The 17,098-nt window shown below is 56.7% G+C and overlaps 1 protein-coding gene across 4 annotated transcripts in view; it reads right to left on the bottom strand.

Annotated features, from left to right (window-relative positions):
• Nucleotides 1-17,098, bottom strand: part of GRTP1 (growth hormone regulated TBC protein 1) — a 24,723-nt gene extending 7,625 nt beyond the window's left edge. The window contains exons 1-5 of one of the 4 annotated variants that reach the window (XM_032496577.1): nucleotides 16,919-17,098; nucleotides 16,542-16,693; nucleotides 8,559-8,717; nucleotides 5,825-5,949; nucleotides 3,495-3,591 (exon numbers count right to left, since the gene is read on the bottom strand). In XM_032496577.1, coding sequence (XP_032352468.1) covers nucleotides 3,495-3,591; nucleotides 5,825-5,949; nucleotides 8,559-8,717; nucleotides 16,542-16,693; nucleotides 16,919-16,965 — 580 coding nt within the window. In that variant the 5' untranslated portion in view covers nucleotides 16,966-17,098. Of the gene's footprint in view, nucleotides 1-3,494; nucleotides 3,592-5,824; nucleotides 5,950-8,558; nucleotides 8,718-10,889; nucleotides 11,729-12,478; nucleotides 12,605-16,541; nucleotides 16,694-16,918 lie in introns of those variants that run through there. The other 3 variants (XM_032496579.1, XM_032496581.1, XM_032496580.1) reach the window with 3 other exon arrangements.

Raw genomic sequence — 17,098 nt, 5'->3', positions numbered from 1 at the left:
CTGCCGCGCTCTCTGCACGGCCCCTTCCTGGACCTGCCCCGGTCTGGCTGCCGGGGAGACACTGCTTTGGGAAAGACCCACGCCCTCCTTACTCTGCAAATCGTACCTCCTTCCCTCCCTGCCCCCGTCTTTGACCCGGCTGTGTCTTTTGGCTTGACAGCCCCCCGAAGAGGCAAACCCCGTTTTCGGATGACAGCATCTGAACACTGTTGGCTGGTGTTCTGTGGACGGGACAAAAGAGGCATTAGAGGGAAGATGTGAAACCCCTCAGGTAGAGCCTGTCTGAGCGACTCCTCGGCGACAGACACGACGCTACGCTAGCTCCCCGCAAGAGGCAGTGCCGGAGACCACGCAGAGGTGGCTTTGCACACGCTCCTCTCTCCCTGCCTCCGATTCCTCCTCGATTCTAACACCAACTTCCTGCAATTTCAGCTGCTCTGAAACTGGGGTGTCACTGGACCCGAGGGACTGCCTTCCGGCGTCGGTGCTGAGATCTGGCCTCCCTGCTCGCCAGAGCCCACGGTCACCCCACGGGTGGCCACCCAGTCTCCTCTTTTGTAAACTGCCTGCTGGGCATAATGTTCCTACTTCTCTGTTGACCTATTTCTACCTAGGTTTTTAGGAATTCTTTACATGTGCATCACATGAATCACAGACACCTTCCCCAAAGCAGCAGCTTGTCCTTTCACTTTGCATATGATGTCTTGTCTCAAACTTAGTTTTTAACGTTAATGTGATTAATCAATCATGTCTTTCTGAATTTTGTTCAAGAACTTTCCTGCTCCTGTATCATGAAGCTGTCCTATATCTTACTTTCTGAGTTTCAGCGTTCTGCTTTTTCGTATTCTTGAATCCTCCTGAAATGAGGGTCTAATTTTATTTTCTTCTGCAGGCGATGAACTGTCACAGAACGTTTCGAATAGCCTTCTCCCCAGTAATCAGTATATCTCAGGTGCCAGGTTCTGGCCGGGGACAGGCCAGCAGACTCATTTCTACCCTCTTGATTCTGTTTGTCCCCCCACAACCCAACAGTTCACCATGTCCGCGGCTACAGCGCCACGGCACACCTCCAGGGTTCTCCTTTCCAGCCTTCGGCTTTGCTTTGCCCTCCATCCTTCCACAGGACTGAGCCATCCTTGTGTTCCTGGACAAACTCTCTTTAAGTCACAGACAGAACCCAGAGTGGCTGCTGGTGCCAGCGTTGTAACTGGGGCCCGTGTTCACGGGGTTGGCCTGCTAGCAGCCTGCAGGACAGGGGCTCATCCCAGCGCCCCAAGGAGGTCATGAGTTCACCTTTGTCCGTTTTCTGCAAGATTTATAAAGAACCGTGGGAATCACCTCTCCTTCACACCTCCCGAGGGTCTGCGTGTCTGCACGTGCCCACTCGGACGTCCTGCTCCGTCCAGCGGGCTGGATCAGGCTGCATCTTCCTCAAAATTACCCCCTTTGTCTCTTCATTTTACTCACGTTCTTCCTGTGATTCGTAAAAAATCTCTTCAAGTTTTCAGAGTAGAGCACTCTTTCCATTTGTAAATACTCTATCCAGTTTTTTTCTTCATCAGTTTCTTTTAAAGTTTTTCCAAAGACACAGCTTTTGTCTCAGTTCATCTTTCTGATCGGTTCTTTGTTTTCTGTCATTGCTTTCACTCTGTCGTTCGTGTGCTTGTACGCGTACGCGCACGGAAACGCAGAGAGTGCCCTGGAAACACACGGCAGAGAGCAGCTCCGAGCAGGAGAGCAACGGACGGCAGGACGGAGAAGCGGCACTGCTCACCCCCGGTCGGTGCTGTGATTCCGAACTTCTGGAACGAGGCCACAGCTGTGCGTTTTTGGTGCAATTAAGAAGGAAGCAGCTGAATGTAAGCTGACCGTGGGCTGAGACGACAGGGTCGCCCGGAGCTCGGAGGACGGGCACACGGCTGCCCCTCCGCCACCAGGGCGCCCCGCAGATACGGCGCCCCCGCCCTCCCTCAGGCCTGACTTCCCATCTGGAGATTTCCTTCCATTTTTGAACCAAAACCTGTCTGCACTGCAGTTCGGTCTGACTGAACCTGATAACTATCGGAAATGACGTTTCACTGACTTAAAAGCGAGCCAGAGTAATGAACCTGGGCCGCCTGGGGCCTGCCATCTGCCCGTCCACGCCCCTCACTCCGAGCGCAGAGCCCCACCTGGCTTGGTCTCTTGCAGCTGGGCCGACCCCATGGGGCGGGCTTGTGGGTGATGTTCCCTGAAGTCTCCCAAACCCCCAAACAGCACCTGGAATTGAGGACGGACAGGGCTGTTCCCCCCACTCAGCCTCTGATGTAACTCAGCTGTGTCGCCACCCGCTGGGGAGCCTCCTGGCCCCGCTCTCCTCCCCCAGCAGTCCAGCCTCCCTGAAGCCACATTGGCTGGTCGTCTCCCCACCGGTTCCCGTGGGCAGGTGGCCCCTCCAGAGCCCTTCCAATGTCTACAAGGGCAAGGAGCACTGGGGTCCCTCCGCCTCTGCGGACCCCCTCTCTGTGGCACCACCCAGGCCTGCTCCTCCCGGGGACACCGAGCCCCAGATCTGAACCAGAGCTCTGCCTCGCGGCCATGGATCCGGGCCTCACGTGTCCTCTGTGAAAGGGATTCAGTGGCTGGGTCTACATGGCACAGCTGGGCCAGGGATCAGAGGGGAGGGCAGGTGCGCGTTAGCTGGAGCCTGAAACGTGCCATGAGCTCGCACTCTCCGCGCTCTGCCACACGGGGCTCCCAGAGATGGGGCCAGCTCTCCTGGGTGGTCCTGGGCTGAGCCTGCCCCAACCGACCCGGGGAGGCGACTGGGGAGGCGCGGGTGGGGCAGGAGGAGGCCCAGGAAATAAGACTGACCCAGGGCCGCCGGGACCCCACCCAGCAGTCACGAGGACTCTGCCCCTGCCTGATCAAGGAGCACTGTGGCAGCTGCTGGGGGCAGAGGTCACACCCGCCCACATCCTGTCCCCCTCAAGACGACTCCGGCCACTTCTCATCCCAAAGGGACCCGACTCGGCCACTCACAGTCTGCACGGTGCATCACAAAAAGTGGCGGCTGGTTGTTTGTTAATTAACTTGTGATTAAAACAATTAATATTCATGAATAAACAGAAAGGGAGAAATGAATGAGAGGAACGATTCTCAGCCCGAGAACAGTAACGGTGCTGCTGACAGTTACCGTGCGCTGACGGCCCCCTGCAAGCCAGGGAACAAAAGTCCACAGAAGCCCAGCGGCCCACCCGCGGTCTGCTCACCAGGAGCCGCGAAGAGCCCTGCGGTCCCCCCACGGGGGGCACAGGCTGAGAGCAGGCGGACCGCGCCGGCCCTGAGCCCAGGAGCCCCCCTGATGCTTCTCTGCTTTTCCGCTAACACAGGAAGACGTACCCCTCAACTCTCAGACAAGCCACCGCATTAGGTTCAGCCTTGACTGGTCGGCTGAACCGTTTCGGGCACCCCAGAAAGCAGACAGAGAGAGGCTCCCAGCGGGGCCGACGTACCTGGCAGAATGCTTCCGACAAGAGCGTCCAGCAGCCAGAAGGACTCCTCCTCGCTGTCTGTCATCAGGATCAGGTACCCCGCTACAAAATTCATCCCCTGAAAGCAGGAAAGGCAGAAAAGAGACTCACGTCGCGTTTTAAACCCCCACCAGAACCTTGGCGGCTCACTGCTAACTTTCCATTTCCCTGGCTCTTCCCTAAACCCTGCAGGATTCTGGAGCCCCCTCCGCGTGGAGATTCAGAGGTGAAGACTCTGCCGTCTAGTGACGCACGCGGCCCTCTCGGTGCCTCTGGCCCTGGAGCCCTAAGCCCGGGGGCTCCAACGAAGTAACTGTGCAGTGAAACACCACCACCGGCTGCTCTCCCTGAACTCCCCCAACACCTGCCAGCAGCCTGAACGTCCACACCAGAGGGGAGCCTGCACCAACGGGCATGTTTCCCAAGATCCCAGAGCGGCGTGCACTCCTGCGATGGAGACCGTTTTGGGAAGTTCACAGAGCACACGAGCAAAGGGTGGGCTTAGCCAAAACAGACGAAGTACACGACTCCGGGCTGGGAGAAGCGCGTAGACCAGGGGAAGAAACTGGGGGTGGGGGGGCTTAACGACAGAGCAAGTGTCGCTCTCAGGTGCCTGGGTTTCGGATGACTTCCACTTCTTTTTTGCGTGTCTGTATCTTCTGAAACAAATACGTATTTCTCTAGGAATAGGGGAAAATCCAGCTTTTATCAGCCAGCATGACATAGCTGGATCCAGAGACAGCAGACCTGGGGCGGAGGCCACGTGAAGATGAGGTGGAGTCCGGAGGGACGCGCCGAGGACACCAGGAGACACTGGCAGCCGGGGGAGGGCCCGAGGGACCAGCCGGCCAACACCTGACCTCAGACTGCTGCCCCGGGACTGAGAGACGACAGTCACAGGAAGTGCACACGTGTGTGCGTGTGTGCATGCCCATGTGTGTAGGTGTGCGTGTGTGCACACGTGACTGTGTTGTGTATGTGTGTGTGCGTCCATCTGCATATGTGACTGTGTGCGTGTGCGCATGTGTGCGTGTGCATGTGTCCATCTGCATGTGTGACTGTGTGTGTGCGTGTGTTGCATGTGCGTGTATGTGCATGTGCGTGCGTGTGCATGCGTGTGCACCCATATGTTTTCCCAAAGCCAGGACAGCTTTGGCATCAGGCTAACATTAAAACTTTTTAAACTATTTTAAAACCCACAGGAAGAGTAATTAGAGCAATCTAAGGACAGTGTCTCCATCCGGCCTCCCCAACTCCTGAAGGCCCAGTTCTTGTCCCAGGACAGTAAGTCAGGGACAGTGACAAAAGCCGACTGTGACCGAATTCCCTCCAGGAAGACCAGGCCTCTCAGCTGCGTCTGGCCTGCAGGCACCGCCCACGGGAACAGCCTCCAGACGACACAGGCCACCGATGGCTCAGACAGGTCCAGGCAGCGGCCCTGCGCTCCTTTGCCGCCAGTCTTTTCAGAACCACCCGCCTTCCCCACCATCCCCCTACCCCGGAGCCGAGGGCCCCGTACACGCCGGCCACGTGGGGCAGCTCCAAACAGACGTCTGTCCAAGGCTTGCTGGAACCCGGCCTCCTGATTGTCTGGACTTTGTGAGCCTCCCCAGGACGGGAGGTGACCTCTCAGGAAACCTCTAGCCAAGCCTCCGCTCCGGGGGGCACAGGGAGCCTCGGACGGTGGGAAAGCGCCCTGCCTGGAGCCTGGCGGCCCCCAGGGCTCAGGGGGCGGACGGCATGGCCCCCAGCAGGCACGGCTCCAGCTGTCCCGGGCCCCGGCTCCTCTTGCTTCTGGGCTGTGAACAAGTGTTCCTTCCATGCTCCGGAGTGATCGCCTTCGGGAGGAATGAAAAAGGACTCCGCGACCTCATGGTCAGCCCCTCGCGGCAGGTGGGAAGCAGGGCCACAGTCACCTCCCGCTGCAGGCAGATCCAGCTTCCAGAAACAGACCCGAGGGCAGCCTGGCACGCACACACGCAGACAGACTGACACACACAGATGGGCACACACACACACAAGCTTGTCGAAACTGACACGTGCATATAGACGCACACTCACAGACACACGCAGACACAGACACAGACGTGCACACACACTGTTGGCACCGAGGTGACAGGCCTGGTCACCTGTGTCCAGTAAGCAGACCGAGCTCACCTCCCACCACACCCCTCCCTGTGCTCTGACGCAGGGAGACCCAAAGGCAGAAGTCCTGCTGCTTCTCTCACTGGGAGACAGGTGAGTCCCAGCCCGGAGGGAAGGAACGGCCAGCGGTGGAGGACGCCCGCTGGGCTGGGGGCACCCAGGCTCACCTGGCAGTACCCCACGTCGCGGTTGTGGTGCCCGTAAGCCAGCAGCACATTGTACAGGGTCCTCTGCAGGCAGGGGTCAGCACCCTTCCGGAACTTCACGTTGTCTGGGAAGGTCCTGTTCATGTCTGCAGGGAGACCCAGGGCACAGGGCTGCTCAGGGTGGAACACAGTCTGCGCTGTGACACCGGCCCCGGGGCGAGCCATGCCTGAGTGACCCAGGGGGTTCCGGCCCCTGCACCATCGAGGGCAGCGGCCGCACCCTCTGGACCCCTGGCCCACGACAGCTGTGGCCCGGGGACACTGGCTGGCCCCAGCACCCCCTCCTCTCAAACCAGCAACGACAGACGGGGCTTCTCTGAGCTGAGGCTGGGCTGTGCGTGCACCAGCGTCTCCTCCCTCTCCCCACACCCTCCTCTTGGCTGGGGAGGAGGCTGAGTGCCAGGACCGAGCATGACAGGTAAATGGTTTGCATAAAACTTTGGAAAGTTTTATGGATTCTGAAGATTGAAAACAGGAGGTGGCAGAACACTGGGAGGTTCGCTCTCAGAGATAAACAGACAACGCAGAAAACTCAGCTCTAAATAAACTCATCCCTGCCGGCTTCTGTCGGCAGGAGGGTCCCCGGTCGGCCCCTTCCCGCTCTTCAGACACCACGTCCTGGCCCCAGGCCCCCCGCCCAGCCCGGCCACCCCGCACACCTCCCACTGGCCGGACGCCAGACTTCGAGCTGCGTTACATGACCCTCTGGGGGCCATGTGTCACCTGACACGATCGCGTCCCCTGGATCTCCTGACCCCGCCTGGATCGGAGGAGTGGTGTTCGCTGCGGTGCTGGGTGCGGCACTGGGACCCACGGACACACACCCAGACCCGGAGGGAAGCACCAGCTCCCTCGATCGTGAGATGCCCCCTCTCTGAGGGGGTGCCCACGACACCCCCACCCCGTGCCTGCGAAACTCAGCCTCTACTTCATTTTATAGCAGTGAGGTCTCCACGCAGCTGCATGGACTCTGGCCTCAGGCCTCCATCTGCCCATAAAAAACAAGATCTGAGCAGAGTAGTTCCCTTTAGTGCCTCAAAGCACCTTGTTTTTCAGTTTTTTTCCCTGAAATTCCAAACATTCCAAAAACTGGAATCGGTCAGGGGGAAATGAGTTTCTCACTAATTCAGGCTAGAGTGACCACTGTACTCATTCCTACATAGTACCTTTATTATCAGAAGTTTTTCACGTGTTCTGAAATCTCTCTCCCACTCTCCCCACCGTGGAGGCAGATGTGGAGGGATGTCCAGTCTATGCTCCACCGGCCCCATAAAACGACGGACGCAGACCCCTCAAAGGACAGCCTCAGGGCACCACGTGGCCCCGCAACTCCCCATCTGCGCACCCAATTGAAAACAGAGTCTGGAAGAGAACGCGTCCACCCGTGTTCACGCAGTGGCATCCTTCATAACCACTGCAAGGTGGACGCAACCCCAGTGTCCGCTGACAGCTGGCGGATGAACTAGCCGGGCTGCGAGCAGGCAGCAGACCCCGCGCGGCCTGGAGGAGGAAGCGCAGTCTGACACCAGCTGCCACGTGTGCGAAGCTTGGGGATGTTTCGATCAGTGAGAGAAGCCAGTCTCAAAGTCAGATAATTTGTGATTCCACTCGCACGAGGTCCCCAGAGGAGTCAAATTCATAGAGACCAGAGTAGATGGTGGGGCCAGGGCCCGGGGGAAGGTGGGGGGAGGGTGTTTAGCGGGGACAGAGGTTCAGTTTGGAAAGACAAAATGGTAAGTTTTATGTTATGTGCAATTCACCATAATAAGAAAATCGATCAAAAGCTCTGGCACTAAACAGAGCCTTTAAAACTCACGTTCCAGACAAACAGCAATACCATTGTACCCGACGTGGTCGGACTTCCCTTGGACCTACAGTCTCTTCCCAGCCTGGTCGGTATCTCTGGGCCTGCAGGGCGGTCCCCCACGCTGAGACCTGGGGCCGGGTGGTGTGGCCGGGATGCAGCCGCCAGGCTCACCGGGCCCCGCTCCCGCACTGGCTCCAGCCCCGGGGCTCTGAGACGCCATGCCCTGCACTGGGGACACACTCCTCTCTCACCAGTTAGTCCAATCCCTCAGAAATGTAAAGGAATTGAATTTTTAAAAATTAAATGTTTTGTGTTTAAATTTGTGCTTCTCAAAAGCTGTTGAGAAAATCAGGAAGGCAGATGTATTTCCTAAAAACCTCATTATTCAATTTAGGCCACACATTTTTTGGGCATTTTGAACTGCAACCCTAACCCTACATGACTACTGAGGAAACTGGAGGGAAAATAAGTTAAAAGACAAAATTACAAGCATCCTGAGACGCCCAGAGTTTGACGTAAAGAGAGCCGTGGCGAGGCTGTGGTGCGTGTGCCGCCAGGCCTGAGCCCACAGGCCCCCGCGTCCTCCTGTGCCTGCCCGCTCGGCGGCCTCCTCGCCTTCCTGGATGGGATCCCTCACGAAGAAGCACCATTGTCCTTCCCACCTGGCTAGACACCCAAACACGTGCTGGATCAGTTACAACGCTGCCCCCACCAATGCCTGTCTTGATTCTCCTTTGAGAAAAGTGAGCTCAGCTGCTGCACCTTCAACCGCGTTCAAGTCTCCTCACCCACATCACGCCCTCACCCGGGCGCAGACACACTCCTCCGCGGCCGCCGCCCACCCTGCTCCTCCTGCCCAGCTGCCGCCGTCCAGCACGCATTGGTCACCTGTCCTGATGGCCTCCTCCAGCCGGTCGTCCCTTTCTCCCTCGAGAAGACGCTGGTAGTAGCCGGGGTTCCGGTCCATCTGGGCCTGGGCACCACTCACCCCCATCCAGACGCGGGCCCGGTGCTCCAGCGGGATGCCCTTCCGGATATAACGCTTCACTGCAGCGGAGACAGGGGCAGCTTCAGACCGACAGACGGACAGACGGACAGACCACAGGGAGAGGCCCCGGGGCAAGTGGCTCTCGCTTCACCAAAATCAGTAAATCAGATGTAAAAAAACGCAAAACTTTATGCATCTCTTCCCGCACTGATACGTGCGCACATTATGGAATTCTGCCCTGAGCGCGGGCAGCAGCCTTCCCCAGCCCGGACCTCTGCCCCCAGCCCGGCCGGACGGGGCAGACACAGAGACGGGGCAGCCACCAGCTGATACACCAACTGAATTTAACAGAAAAAAATCACGGGAACGATGTCCTAGGTTACAGTCAAGAAAAGCACTAGCAATAAAACCTGATTAAGTCGGATCCAAGGAGACCCACGTCCTTCGCTCGTCTGCCCGTGAGCACCCTGAGACGTAGGGCCCCGGAGGCCCTGCCTCATGTACCTGCCGCCTCCTGGAAGGCGGGGGCCGGGGACGCACACCAGATGCTTGCAGAATGACGCGGGGAAGGCGAGGGAGCCCAGAGGAAGGACCTGAACGCCGCCCACCGACAGGAAAGGCAAACTGGAGTAGCTGTCTCTGCCAGCTGACAAGCGCATCGGAGCGCAACGTCTTGGCCAGGACACCTCCATGCACTCGGCCTGCTCGTACTGTTTTGGGAACATGGAAAGTCTGAGCTCTGCTTCGTTTTTCAGTCTACCAAAGGCAGCAGTCAATCAGTCTGACCATCCCTCCACCTTAGAACGATTTACATGAGACCTCAGTGGTCCACGCGACCAGGAATGCCCTGAATGGATGAATCATCCTCTGCTGAACAGCGAAGGGCCAGGTGGGTCCCATCTCGGGAGGGACAACGCTGACAGCAACTCCACGCACACACCTGACAAAGCCATGGAGCGTCGCATCACTTACAACAGCACCAGGAATAAAAGGGGAAACACCTCGGTGCACGTCGAACACGGCACCTGCAGAGGGAAGTCAAAGACGGCCCAAATAAATGCAGAGGGACACCGCCCACACCCTGGCCTTCTCGGGTCCCCGGCCTGCAGCTCAGCCACCCCAGGACGCCCAGTAAACACGATCGCACAATCCTGAAGGTGACTGTCCTGAGCTTCGCTTGCGGCGGGGATTACGAGACCGCATGCTTGTCTAAACTTACAGAATTATACGCCAGTAAGAGCAAATTTCACTGCAAATTAAATAAATATATATATGAAAGAGCAAAATAGTTACACCCCTCACCCTGGAGTAAGACGCTCTGTGCCGCGAGTCACCAGCCCAGACCCTGAGCAGACCTCCGTCCCACCCCCGTCACCCCCGACCCCCCAGCCCCTCTCTCTCTCTCACACACACACACCACACGGCCCGCTCTGCGGCCCGCACCCCCCGCGGGCTGTAACAGCACCAGCGGCACACGTGAAGGCTCTGGTGCTTCGCTGTCTGTCATCTGAGCTGACTGCGCTTCTTTGGAAGAGAAAGAGAACAGCCTCCTGCCCTGAGAGACTGGCACCTGCCCAGGGCGGGGCTAACCCAGGGACCAGCACTGACACTCGGAGAAGTGTGAAGTACGTGGCAAAAACAGTCGGGAATTTCCTTAAAGAGAAGCTAGACCCCAGGGAATTAACTTCTAGCTGTCTGCCGCAACAAAGTTAAGCAAATTCCCAGTTTTTTAAAGTATTTGCCCTTGAAAATGCATTTCTGCAATTTCATCTGACCGTGGAGGGCGCTAACCCCCCCGCCACCGGGGAGGAGACGACACGCACGGCAGGAGGAGCAGGGGCCGGGGGCTCACAGGCTAAGGGCTGACAGCAAGCTGTCCTGAGCTGCTGCTGTTCATCCGCCCCAAAAGAAAGAAAACATCGTATCCACAGTAGCAACATCCGGGGACGCTGTAGCTGTCATCTGAAGACTTGCCCGATGCCACGATTTGCAGACAATCGCGTTCCTGGAGGCGTTAAGACAGGCGGCACGGAGGAAAGTCCTCTCACAACAGAGAAACACACAGCAGGGCCAAGCAAGCAAGACGCAGCCAAGGAGGCGGCTCAGAGGGCTCGCCCAGGTGTGCCTGCCGGGCTCCAGGACGGGGCTCCCTCGCTCTCACTGCCCACGCCGGGCCACCTCCTCTCCCCGGGACGCCACACCCTGCCTACACCGCGCGCAGCCTGCGACACCTGGCAGGAAAGGCTGGATCCCTGTCTCTGGGACAACGCGTCCACCCCGGTTTATGCCCGACCGCCCTCTCAGGTCCATCACAGCTCGGCAGGGGCACTCGGTTTCATGCTCCAGTCCCGTCTCAGCCCCAAGTCGTTCCGGGAACAGGGTGACGACCGCTCTGGCTACTTCCTGCTGAAACAGGGCGCAGTCCAACCTCAATCTGGCCACCGAGTTGGAAATACTCCCAAGCTCCAAGCCCAGGATCCCAGTCTTCTGTGATTAAGATCTCATTCCCTGAGGAGCTCAGGAGAGCGAGCCTGAAAGCCTGGCCCTGGGCGGGGGCGGGGGGAGCTTGCAGCCTGCTTTCATCTGAGTGGGTTTTAACTTCTGATGTGGGGTTAATGCACACACAGCAGGGAGCACCGGCCACTGCTCCTGCCTCCTTCTTCCTGAAATATCTGATCCAAAACAATTTTATTGTCTAAAAATGTGACGGTTACAAGAGGTCACAAGGTTGCAGCTGCCAGCAGACAAGGCTTTGAAAATGGCTGGTGGTCTCCTGAGTCTGACACAGCTCAGAAAATCCATGTTCTCAACACAGGAATGTGTCCAAAATCACGTGCACAATGACCACCTAGTTTACCTTGAACGTCTGAGCCACGGCCACTCCTCTTTGACTCACATGCACTCCCTCAAGGCCAAAGCAGACGTGCGATGTGTGTCCCAAAGGCCATAAAACAGCCACTTCGGTCAGTGAAGTTCAAGTCACGCCAGCCATGAGCCAGAACGACTCCCCACACCTCCACGTGTGCAGGCTTCCCCATCATCTCGCTTCCTGATCACAAGTCCTTCAGTAGAAAGGACTGATGATCAAAGCATCTGTGCCTCGATGCTGGGGGGTGGCTCCCGCCCCGGGGTCAGATCACGTCCCTCAGCGCTGGGCCTCCAGTTCTCCACGTCGGGGGAACTAATCAGACACCGTGAACAGGCTCGGGGGTGTGTTAAGGGGAAGCACTTTACGGGCCGTCCGTCTGACCACTCGTGCCCAACTGCTAGCAAGCACCGTACGCGTACTTGTAGCAGCAGACACAGAGCAAGCACTGCTACACGTCGTGAGTCGTCAGCCACCCTCGGCGACAACTGCGTCAGAGGGTTCTCTTCCCATCCTAAACCCTGGGGGCACTATTGCCAGGGAGCCAGACGTTTGGTAAACAGTCCAGTTAGAAAGCAGACTAAAAGCCAGCAAAGTCTCAGAACCAAAGAACCACCACCACATTCGTCAGTTCGCTCAATCCTATGCAATCAATCCCTTTTACCAATCGTTCTATGAAATTACTTCTCAACAGACATCTCAAGTGTCCCACCCAGCTCAGCAGCATGACTTAAAAGAAACCTGCGCTTGTCAAAAAATCCTTTTTATGAATCACCCTGAAGACGAAGCGGCTCGGCAAAGCGTGAGCCTAACTGTGTATGAATGGCAGACCCACGAGGCGAGGCAGAGACCTGATTACAACGCTCTCGACAAAGAAGCTTAAATCAAGCTGCTGTGACAGACACAGTCCAAGACATCAGCCAGAATGACTGACAGCCCAACACCAGGACATACAATTTCCAGAACGTCTGTGTTGATAACACGCGTCCATGCGGCGTGAGGAGGCTCATCACTCCTGTGACAATGCTTCCCCTGCAACCCGACACGCCAGCCAGGCCTCGTTCGGTTAGCGTAGTTCTCTGAGGTGTCTCGGGGGCCCTCTGAAGCTTCCCGAAGTTAGCTGAAGTCAAAAGAAGTTGAATTTGCATTTGATAGGAAGTTTGTCAAAAAATACCAAAAAGTTTCACAGAATCTGCTATCAGAAGCATTCCGAGTAAACTTGTTGTCTGAGAGAGGAATCAGACCTGGCCCCGCACCCGCCCAATTTTAGTAACAAAATCTACTTACCCAGTTAGGTTTAATCTAATCTCAGCCTGACCACGCACAGAGCTCCTTTGTCAGGGCTCCTTTCCACGAACTTTCTGTTTCCACATTAGTTTGCCCCTTATTTTTTTCCGTCCAGAAACAACCAGCTCTAGGACCAAAGCACGTCTTCCCCCGTGACAAAGTGCAATTCCACCCCTCACGCCATCTGGTTTTTTTACTTAAAACATACACCCTACTTTCCCACTGCACATTAAAGTATTTCCCCCATTAGCTCCAGTAGCTTCAGTTACATATTTACGTTAGAATCCCTGGTTCTTAAGAACCTTAATTTCTAGAGAATGTGTCAGTATTTTGCTTGGCGATGACCTACCTTTCTGCTGTTCAGTAAACTTCCAGCATTTAACTTAATTTAGCACAACTCTAGAACTTCAAGTCACCAAATATCTGGAGAGATTATTCTGGGTTTTAGGGGGGATAACTGGGTTTATTTATTCCCTTTTGGGGGGTAATTAGATTTATTTACTTATTTATTATGGAGGTACCGGGAGCTACCACTGAGCTACACCCTCGCCCTGGGGAGAGATCATTGCAAAGCAGACTTTCCTAAAACGTAATTATTCCTACAGGGCTCACCCAGGAGCTCTTATCTCATCTGCATTTAACTTACTTACAAGAATTTCCATCATACCACGGTAGTTAATTTTTTTCTTCCTGCTGACAAACTCAGCCACAGAAGCCTAGGTACAACAAGACATTTCCGTGTTGATCACAGCAACAAGCTTAAGCTAGCTTTAACATCAAGCACCAATTCAATATTGAATATTTCCCTGATCACATGAACCTGAAACCTGTTCGGTCTCGCTTCCTTTGCACTTGGAACTATTTAACTTGTAAGCACTTACTTTAAGGTCAGTTAAATAGAACTCATCCACAAGTGGGCTGGATTTTGTTTTTTGTTTTTTGTATAAAGATAGGCAGTATCACAGATCTCAGTGTTTCCGGCCTGAGTTGAAACCCCTCTTTTCTTCCCTGTGGGCTCAGGGAGACTGTCCATCTCAAAGGCACAGGATGAGACATGCAGTTTACCCTCTACCTGCTTCTACAAAACCCAGTCAGCCTGCCTATGTCCAGGGATTTTTTTTTCCAGTCCCCAGATGTCCACTTCAGTTTAATGAAACAACAGTACTAGACAATGTAGATCTCACATCCACATGCCTCACTTTTGGCAAAACCAGGATGAGGACAGGATTTGGACTCAGGCACCAAGACACTCGCATACACACACGTACACACCCCCCAGATAAAAACCAAACTGCAAAAGGCCCACTTTGATACAGTAGCAGAACCATTACGGGCCACTGTTCTCCAGATCTCAGGGAGCACTGCGTCCACACACAGTAACGATAAAACAGCATTTTCCTTCATTTAAGGGAGCAGAGCTGAAGATCTCCCAGTTCTGTAAAACACACCCCAGGGTTACTGTGAGATGAAACAGCTCTGATCGTCCGTACTTAATTACTCACAGGGGAGGCTGTCAACCACCAAGCAGACAACAATTCAGAACAGCCTCTCAGGAGCTCGGCTCCCTAGCCCCTAGAAGGCGAGAACCCAAACAATGCCCCAAAGACGAAGCCAAACGGAAGACCAAGGCCAGAAAAGGGAAGCCCCGACCAACGCAGGAGGGAAGGGTACCCTGGTGTCACCACACGCGAGCCCCAGCACTCACCAAAGACACCTCAGTTGGCGCTCGCTTGCTCACTCGCTCACTCGCGCTCTCTCTCTCTCTCACACACAAACACACACACACACACACAAGCGCGAGCGACAAACACGGTCCCACAAACAAAAGACCAGGCGCGGAGCAGCCCAAAAACCCCACTTCCACTCCCCGGAGGCCTCCAGTGTGGCCTGGCTCCCAGTGAGCCCAGAATGACCCAATGCCCAGCAGGGAAGGAGTCCAGGTGAAGCGGGTAGAAGCTTCCATCCTGCGCAAGCTGGAGTGGCTCACCCCAAAGCCACACACACAAAAACACAAACAGCAAATAAGCTATGGTCACACAGAGACAGTGTCGTCTAAAACCTCCACTTCCACTCCCAGACGAGGCGTCCAAACAGACGGCCCAGCTCCCGAAAGACAACGGATCCAGAGCAGCTGACTTCCCTGGGAGGAGTGAGCCCAGATGGATGGAGACTCCCAGCCTGCGTGAGCTGGAGCCACTCACCCCCGGACACCAAGTGTGGACCGCAGACGTCTCCTAGATCCACACAGCCTCGTGCCGGGGCCGCTGGCCATCAGGGAGAGTCTCTCCCAGTTCCCTGGAGCAAAGTGAGCCCTGCAGCTGCTGGGACCCAGGGGAGGCCTGGCCCGGCTGGGGCGACCTGCAGGCAGAGACTCCTGTGCTGGCTTCGCCAAAACTGTTACTGAAGGCGCGTTCACAAGCCTGCCGCACCGTGAGGCCAAACCAATCAAAATGCAGGGGTTTGGAGCAGAGAAAGGTTTACTGCAGGGCTGAGCAAGGGAAACGGGTGGCTCATGCCCCAAAAGCCCCAAACTGCCCGCAGGGTTTCAGCTGAGCACTTCTAGAGGCAGGCTGAGGGAGGGGCGTCCCCGGGTCTGTGATCAGCTGTGCACAATTTTTGGATGGGTTGACGGTGATCAATCCTTAGGATCCAGAAGGTCTGGGGGCCATGTGCTCATGATCATCAAATAGTTAACTTTCTTCCATTTGGTGGTGGTTTTGAGCACCTGAAAAACTCCGGAAATCTGCGTGAGATACTATGACCTGGGTCGTTCGGAGGAGCTGCAGCAGAGGGTACAGGGGAGAGTCTGTCCCAGGAGGCCCCCAGCGTCCTGCTCCATTTCCCCTCTCCTGCATCAAAGCACACTTCACCCCGAGGGCACACACGTGTGATGGGGGACGCACAGGACAGTCGCCGGAGGTCACCCCCAGACCCTGGGGCCTGGGAAGGAAGCTCAGTGTCACGTCCCATCTTTAATGTGATTACATGTCCCACCACACTCATAAATTATGCACTCGTATGTAACTTTCTAAAACAAACAAAAAAACCAGTCGATTTTGTTTTTTTAAGGAGGTATTGGGGACTGAGCCCAGGACCTCATGCACCCTAGCACGTGCACTACCACTGAGCAGCAGGCACCTCTGCAGCTGGGGGACAACTTCATTCATTCATTCCACTAACACGGAAGCAAAGACCCAGACAATTCACCGAGTAGGGGAAACAAAGTAAAGAAAAGGATCCACACAGCCTGAGAGTCCGGGAGGGAGGGGAGAGTCGGCCAGGAGGAGAAGGGGTCTAGGGTTGTGGAGAGACAGGAGGGGGTTCCAGGAGGGGAGGCCCGTGGAGCTGGCACTGGGGTCCACACCTGAAGGCTGTGAGGGCACAGCCTGGGGCTGGGGAAGGACCTGGCGAGAGGTGGGGGCAGGGAGAGCTTGGTCCAGAAGTGGGGATTCCAGGCCAGGCCCATTTTAAGGTGCAGGAACTCAGTCTCCTTCTGGAAAGAAGCATGGCTGCTGTCTGTCCCTAAGGACGAGCAGGCCCAACTCGAAGAGAAGAAAGGGCACCCCTCACGTCGACAGTGCATGGACCTCGCCTGTGCGCCCGCACCGGACACGCGCCAGCCTGAGACTCTGGTCGGGGTTCGTAACTACCCGTAGGGCCAGGCTCTGACCCCTGGAGCCCGTCAGTCGGAGACTTGCTGAGCGCCTGATGGACCAGGCTCCGAACTCACCTGTCATGCTCTTCTGGACACCGCCCCCTCCCTTTAGAAGTTTGGACCATTTTATGGCTCTTCTGGTGAGCACCACCAGGTACGCGGAGAAGAACTCTTCGTAAGCTGCATAGTCAAAGTCTTCAGGCCTTTCAAACCCGTACGGATCAATCCTACGGCGCAGAAAGAGGAGGAGGCCGGCGGCCCAGAGTGAAGTTCCGCGTGCACGTGGGCCCTGCGCCGACAGCCGCCCCCAGCGTGGGGGCGCGGGGCCCCTCCCCGGGCGCAGGATGCGGCGGCGGACCGCAGCCTCGGGGCGCGCAGGCGCCGGCACCACCAAACCCGCACCCGCACCCGCACCCCGGCTGGCCCAGGGCGCCCCGGCCCGGCGCGCCTACCTGGGGACGCGGTCCCGCGCCGCCTGCGTGCGCGCCGCGGACTCCATGCCCGGAGGGGCGGAACAGGGTGCCGGGGCCGCGGGGCCGGGGGTGCCAAATCCACCTCCCAGGATTCGGGGCCGCTCGCGTCCTTCCGCCGGGCCGCGGGCGCCGGGAGGCGGGGCTGGGGCGGGGGCGGGG

The sequence above is a fragment of the Camelus ferus genome, chromosome 14 (genome assembly GCF_009834535.1).
Source record: "Camelus ferus isolate YT-003-E chromosome 14, BCGSAC_Cfer_1.0, whole genome shotgun sequence".
In the NCBI taxonomy this organism is placed as follows: Eukaryota; Metazoa; Chordata; class Mammalia; order Artiodactyla; family Camelidae; genus Camelus; species Camelus ferus.
The sequence above is the reverse complement of the archived record's forward strand: the minus strand, read 5'-3'. Positions and strand labels throughout refer to the sequence as shown.